We start from the raw sequence: 6,719 nt of genomic DNA on the forward strand, positions 1-6,719 counted from the left end.
CCCCCCATTGCAGTGACCAGCCCTAAGACCGTTCCCCCCCATTGCAGTGACCAGCCCTATGACCACCCCCCCCCCATCACTATCCCCCCCCCCCCCCCCCGTTAGGAGCACCCCATTGCAGTGACCGTTCCTGACCCCCATTGCAGTGACCAGGTGACCAGCCCTATCCCCCCCCATCAGGAGCACCCCATTGCAGTGACTGTTCCTGACCCCCCATTGCAGTGACCAGCCCCCCCCCATTGCAGTGACCAGCCCCCCCCCCCCCCCCCCCCATCACGGTGCCCCCCCCCGTTAGGAGCACCCCATTGCAGTGACCGTTCCTGACCCCCCATTGCGGTGCCCCCCCCCGTTAGTAGCACCCCATTGCGGTGACCACCCCAAACCCCCTCCAACCCCCGTGGGCGCCGTCCCTGGGCTCGGCCGTGCTGGTGCCGGCCCTGACCCGCAGCCCTGGCGCCCCGCGGGGGCCGGGCAGGGAGTGCCTGCGCCAGGTGATCACGTTCAGCGAGGAGCCCACCGTGGCCTGTCCCTACCGCGACGACTCCTACGCCTGCAGCAGCCACCTGCAGGAGCGCGAGATCCGCGCGGTGAGTGCGGCACGGGCCCCCGGCACCGGCACCGGCGCGGCCTCCCCGCGCCCACGTCACCCCCGTCCCCTCCGCACCCGCAGCTGGTGTCCCCCGAGGAGTACCGGCGCTTCCTGGAGCGGAGCCTGGTGCTGGCCGAGCGCCGCAGCCACAACAGCTTCCACTGCCGCACGCCCGACTGCCGCGGTTGGTGCATCTACGAGGACTCGGTCAACGAGTTCCGGTGCCCGGTGTGCCAGGCCCTCAACTGCCTCCTCTGCAAGGTCAGGCCTCAGCCGCCACCTCCAGAACCCCTCCTGAACACCTCCTGCACTCCAGCACCAAACCTCCACCAAACCAGCACCAAACCTCCAACAAACCACCTCCAAACCTCCACCAAACCACCTCCAAAACAGCATCAAATCACCTCCAAACCAGCACCAAACCTCCACCAAACCACCACCAAACCTCCACCAAACCACCTCCAAAACAGCATCAAATCACCTCCAAACCAGCACCAAACCACCTCCAAACCAGCACCAAACCTCCACCAAACCAGCACCAAACCACCACCAAACCACCACCAAACCACCACCAAACCACCACCAAACCAGCACCAAACCACCTCCAAAACAGCATCAAATCACCTCCAAACCAGCACCAAACCTCCACCAAACCAGCACCAAACCTCCACCAAACCAGCACCAAACCTCCACCAAACCACCACCAAATCACCTCCAAACCAGCACCAAACCTCCACCAAAACAGCACCAAAACAGCATCAAATCACCTCCAAACCAGCACCAAACCACCTCCAAACCAGCACCAAACCTCCACCAAACCACCTCCAAACCTCCACCAAACCAGCACCAAACCTCCACCAAACCAGCACCAAACCTCCACCAAACCTCCACCAAACCAGCACCAAACCTCCAACAAACCAGCACCAAACCTCCAACAAACCACCTCCAAACCTCCACCAAACCACCTCCAAAACAGCACCAAACCTCCACCAAACCACCTCCAAACCAGCACCAAACCTCCACCAAACCTCCACCAAACCAGCACCAAACCTCCACCAAATCACCTCCAAACCTCCACCAAACCTCCACCAAACCACCTCCAAACCTCCACCAAACCTCCACCAAACCAGCACCAAACCTCCACCAAACCTCCTCCAAACCAGCACCAAACCACCGCCAAACCTCCACCAAACCAGCACCAAACCTCCACCAAACCAGCACCAAACCTCCAACAAACCACCTCCAAACCTCCACCAAACCACCTCCAAAACAGCACCAAACCTCCACCAAACCACCTCCAAACCTCCACCAAACCTCCACCAAACCAGCACCAAATCACCTCCAAACCAGCACCAAACCTCCACCAAACCACCTCCAAACCTCCACCAAACCTCCACCAAACCACCTCCAAACCTCCACCAAACCTCCACCAAACCTCCACCAAACCACCTCCAAACCAGCACCAAACCTCCACCAAACCAGCACCAAATCACCTCCAAACCAGCACCAAATCTCCACCAAACCACCTCCAAACCTCCACCAAACCACCTCCAAACCTCCACCAAACCTCCACCAAACCAGCACCAAATCTCCACCAAAACAGCACCAAACCAGCACCAAATCACCTCCAAACCAGCACCAAACCTCCACCAAACCAGCACCAAAACAGCACCAAACCTCCACCAAAACAGCACCAAACTACCTCCAAACCGCCTCCAAACCACCACTAGACCAGCACCAAATGGCTGCCAATCCACCAGCAAACCAGCTCCAACCCCCCTCAAACCAAACCAGCTCCAAACCCCACCAACCCCCACCCAAGCACCTCCAGCCCCCTCCCAGCCGCCCCCCGGCACAGCCCCATGGCCGCTCCCCATCACAGCTCTGTCCCCCCCTCCCCAGGCCATCCACGAGGGCCGGAACTGCCGCCAGTACCAGGACGACCTGGAGCTGCGGGCGCGGAACGACGCGGCGGCGCGGCAGACCAGCGCCATGCTGCAGGTGGGAGCTGGGCTTTGGGGGGCACCGGGGGGGCCTGGCTCGTGCCCACGGCCCCGGGGTGTCCCCGCAGACGCTGGTGCAGCGGGGGGACGCCATGCACTGCCCCACGTGCCTCATCGTGGTGCAGAAGAAGGACGGGTGCGACTGGATCCGCTGCGCCGTGTGCCAGACCGAGATCTGCTGGGTCACCAAGGGGCCGCGCTGGGGGCCGGCGGTGAGTGCGGTACCCAGAGCCCGCAGCCCCACGCCCGCCGTGGGGTGTCCCCCCCCATGACCTGGGTTAACGTCCCCACGCAGGGCCCCGGTGACACCAGCGGCGGGTGCCGCTGCAATGTCAACGGCCAAAAGTGCCACCCCCGGTGCCAGAACTGCCACTGAGCCGGTGCCGGCACCGCCTCGCGCCATAGCCAGGGCCCACCGGAGCCCACGGCCGAAGGAGAGGACGGACACGGGCACGGTGGTGCCGCAGGGCCTCGCGTGGCCCCGGCACACGGCGGCACCACCGGAACCCCCTTCCCTGGGCTCCGAGCGACGGCAACCGCGGCGCAACCGGCACCCGCTGAGCCGCGATCAACCCAGGCTTTATTGCTGCACCCGGGGGTGACGGGGGAACCGCAAGGGGGAGGACACCCCCCATGCCCCCTACTTGGGGGGCCGATAAACCATCTTCCGGCTCTTCAGCACCGACCACTTGTGGCGCTTCAAGTAGTAAAGGAGGGAGATGAGGAGCCCCGAGATCATCAGCATCTATAGGGGGAGGAAGCACCCGAGCTCAGCCCCATGGCTCTGGGCCCCCGGGGGCTCGCTGGGTCCCCCTCGGCCCCCCAGCACCCACCTTCAGGCCCATCCGTTTGCGGTGGTCGTGCTCCGGCTCCGCTGCCCAGCGCAGGAAGGTGCAGATGTCCTTGGCAATCTGTGACATGGTGGCCGGGGTGCCTTGGGGAGGGGGGGGTTACAATGGGGTGAGCAGCACCCACGGGTGCGGGCACAGTCCTGAGCCCTCTCGGAATCAGCCAGGGTGGAAAAGGCTTTTAAGCAAGCCCAAGGGTTCCCAGCCCTGCCAAGGCCACCACGAACCCATGGCCCCAAGCGTCCCATTTACGCATCCTTTAGGTACCACCAGGGGCAATGACTCAACCTCTTCCCTGCACCCAGCCCCTGACCACCCCTGTGAGGGATGAACTGTCCCTCAGCTCCACCTAACCCTGCCCTGGTGCAGCTTGAGGCCGGTTCCTCTTGTCCCATCCCTTGTTCCTTGGGAGCAGAGCCCAGCCCCTCCTGGCTCCATCCTCCTGGCAGGCACTTGGAGGGAGCCATCAGGTCCCCCCTGAGCCTTCCCTTCCCCATCTGACCCCCCCAGGTCCCTCAGCCCTTCCCCATCACCCCTGTGCTCCAGCTCCATTCCCTTCTCCGGCCCCACTCCAGCACCTCAAGGTCTCTGTTGCAGTGAGGGGCCCGGAGCCGAGCACAGGATCCCAGGTGCTGCCTCCGCAGTGCCCGGTGCAGGGGCTCAACCCCTGCCCTGGCCCCGCTGCCGCCCTGGTGCTGCTCCAGCCGGGATGCGGTTGCCGTGGGCGCAGGCTCCTGCTCAGCTCCATCACCCGCCCCCCCCGGCCCCGTTCCTTCCATGGGGCTGCTGCAGCCCAAGGTCAGGCCCCGGCCCCCCGGCCCCGTTCCCCTCTCACCATCGTCGTACTCGAGGACCTCGCTGTAGATGGGGGGGGCCATGCCGATGGCCTGCCCCGGGAAGTAGGGGTTGTAGTGCAGCCCCTCGCGCACCGTCACCCCCGCCGGCGGCTCGCAGTACCCGGTCAGCAGCGAGAACACGTAGTCCTCACCGCCGTGCCTGCGGGGGCTCGCCTCAGCACCGGCGCCACGCGGAGCCAGCGCCCCCAGAGCACCCCCCAACCAGGGCTTGGACAGGGTTTAACCGGGGCTTAAAACTGGGGTTGGACAGGGTTTAACTGGGGCTTAAAACTGGGGTTGGATGGGGTTTAACTGGGGCTTAAAACTGGGGTTGGATGGGGTTGGACAGGGTTTAACTGGGGCTTAAAACTGGGGTTTGATGGGGTTGGACAGGGTTTAACTGGGGCTTAAAACTGGGGTTTGATGGGGTTGGACAGGGTTTAACCGGGGCTTAAAACTGGGGTTTGGTGGGGTTGGACAGGGTTTAACTGGGGCTTAAAACTGGGGTTTGCTGGGGTTGGACAGGGTTTAACGGGGGCTTAAAACTGGGGTTTGATGGGGTTGGACAGGGTTTAACTGGGGCTTAAAACTGGGGTTTGATGGGGTTGGACAGGGTTTAACCGGGGCTTAAAACTGGGGTTGGACAGGGTTTAACTGGGGCTTAAAACTGGGGTTTGATGGGGTTGGACAGGGTTTAACTGGGGCTTAAAACTGGGGTTTGATGGGGTTGGACAGGGTTTAACTGGGGCTTAAAACTGGGGTTTGATGGGGTTGGACAGGGTTTAACTGGGGCTTAAAACTGGGGTTTGCTGGGGTTGGACAGGGTTTAACTGGGGCTTAAAACTGGGGTTTGCTGGGGTTGGACAGGGTTTAACTGGGGCTTAAAACTGGGGTTTGCTGGGGTTGGACAGGGTTTAACTGGGGCTTAAAACTGGGGTTTGGTGGGGTTGGACAGGGTTTAACTGGGGCTTAAAACTGGGGTTGGACAGGGTTTAACTGGGGCTTAAAACTGGGGTTTGGTGGGGTTGGACAGGGTTTAACTGGGGCTTAAAACTGGGGTTTGATGGGGTTGGACAGGGTTTAACTGGGGCTTAAAACTGGGGTTTGATGGGGTTGGACAGGGTTTAACTGGGGCTTAAAACTGGGGTTTGCTGGGGTTGGACAGGGTTTAACTGGGGCTTAAAACTGGGGTTTGCTGGGGTTGGACAGGGTTTAACTGGGGCTTAAAACTGGGGTTTGATGGGCTTGGACAGGGTTTAACTGGGGCTTAAAACTGGGGTTTGATGGGGTTGGACAGGGTTTAACTGGGGCTTAAAACTGGGGTTTGGATGGGGTTGGACAGGGTTTAACTGGGGCAGGGTTTAAAACTGGGGCTTAAAACTGGGGTTTGATGGGGTTGGACAGGGTTTAACTGGGGCTTAAAACTGGGGTTTGATGGGGTTGGACAGGGTTTAACTGGGGCTTAAAACTGGGGTTTGATGGGGTTGGACAGGGTTTAACTGGGGCTTAAAACTGGGGTTTGATGGGGTTGGACAGGGTTTAACTGGGGCTTAAAACTGGGGTTTGATGGGGTTGGACAGGGTTTAACTGGGGCTTAAAACTGGGGTTTGATGGGGTTGGACAGGGTTTAACTGGGGCTTAAAACTGGGGTTTGCTGGGGTTGGACAGGGTTTAACTGGGGCTTAAAACTGGGGTTTGATGGGGTTGGACAGGGTTTAACTGGGGCTTAAAACTGGGGTTTGATGGGGTTGGACAGGGTTTAACTGGGGCTTAAAACTGGGGTTTGATGGGGTTGGACAGGGTTTAACTGGGCTTAAAACTGGGGTTTTGGGGTTGGAAGGGTTTAACTGGGGTTTGATGGGGTTGGACAGGGTTTAACTGGGGCTTAAAACTGGGGTTTGATGGGGTTGGACAGGGTTTAACTGGGGCTTAAAACTGGGGTTTGCTGGGGTTGGACAGGGTTTAACTGGGGCTTAAAACTGGGGTTTGGTGGGGTTGGACAGGGTTTAACTGGGGCTTAAAACTGGGGTTGGATGGGGTTGGACAGGGTTTAACTGGGGCTTAAAACTGGGGTTTGATGGGGTTGGACAGGGTTTAACTGGGGCTTAAAACTGGGGTTTGGTGGGGTTGGACAGGGTTTAACTGGGGCTTAAAACTGGGGTTTGCTGGGGTTGGACAGGGTTTTGGGGCTTAAAACTGGATGGGGGGGTTTGGTGGGGTTGGACAGGGTTTAACTGGGGCTTAAAACTGGGGTTTGATGGGGTTGGACTGGGGTTTAACTGGGGCTTAAAACTGGGGTTTGCTGGGGTTGGACTGGGGTTTAACTGGGGCTTAAAACTGGGGTTTGCTGGGGTTGGACAGGGATTAACTGGGGCTTAAAACTGGGGTTTGATGGGGTTGGACAGGGTTTAACTGGGGCTTAAAACTGGGGTTTGGTGGGGTT

At 60.0% G+C, this 6,719-nt stretch overlaps 2 protein-coding genes across 2 annotated transcripts; one reads left to right on the plus strand and one right to left on the minus strand.

Annotated features, from left to right (window-relative positions):
• Positions 1-356: 356 nt before the first annotated feature.
• LOC130607139 (ranBP-type and C3HC4-type zinc finger-containing protein 1-like) lies at positions 357-2,989 on the plus strand (the record flags this gene model as incomplete). Its single annotated transcript, XM_057424012.1, has 5 exons — positions 357-587; positions 671-850; positions 2,492-2,590; positions 2,661-2,804; positions 2,888-2,989. Coding segments are annotated over 5 exons (735 nt in total), but the record flags the coding sequence as incomplete, so codon positions are not given.
• Positions 2,990-3,189: 200 nt separating this feature from the next.
• LOC130607140 (cytochrome c1, heme protein, mitochondrial) lies at positions 3,190-4,504 on the minus strand (the record flags this gene model as incomplete). The annotated part of the gene is made up of 3 exons (XM_057424014.1): positions 3,190-3,337; positions 3,426-3,526; positions 4,276-4,504. Coding segments are annotated over 3 exons (435 nt in total), but the record flags the coding sequence as incomplete, so codon positions are not given.
• Positions 4,505-6,719: the final 2,215 nt, after the last annotated feature.

This window comes from Pezoporus wallicus, unplaced genomic scaffold, assembly GCF_028554395.1.
Source record: "Pezoporus wallicus isolate ANWC-B61680 ecotype Strahan unplaced genomic scaffold, APGP_CSIRO_Pwel_v1 contig_14395, whole genome shotgun sequence".
NCBI lineage: Eukaryota > Metazoa > Chordata > Aves > Psittaciformes > Psittacidae > Pezoporus > Pezoporus wallicus.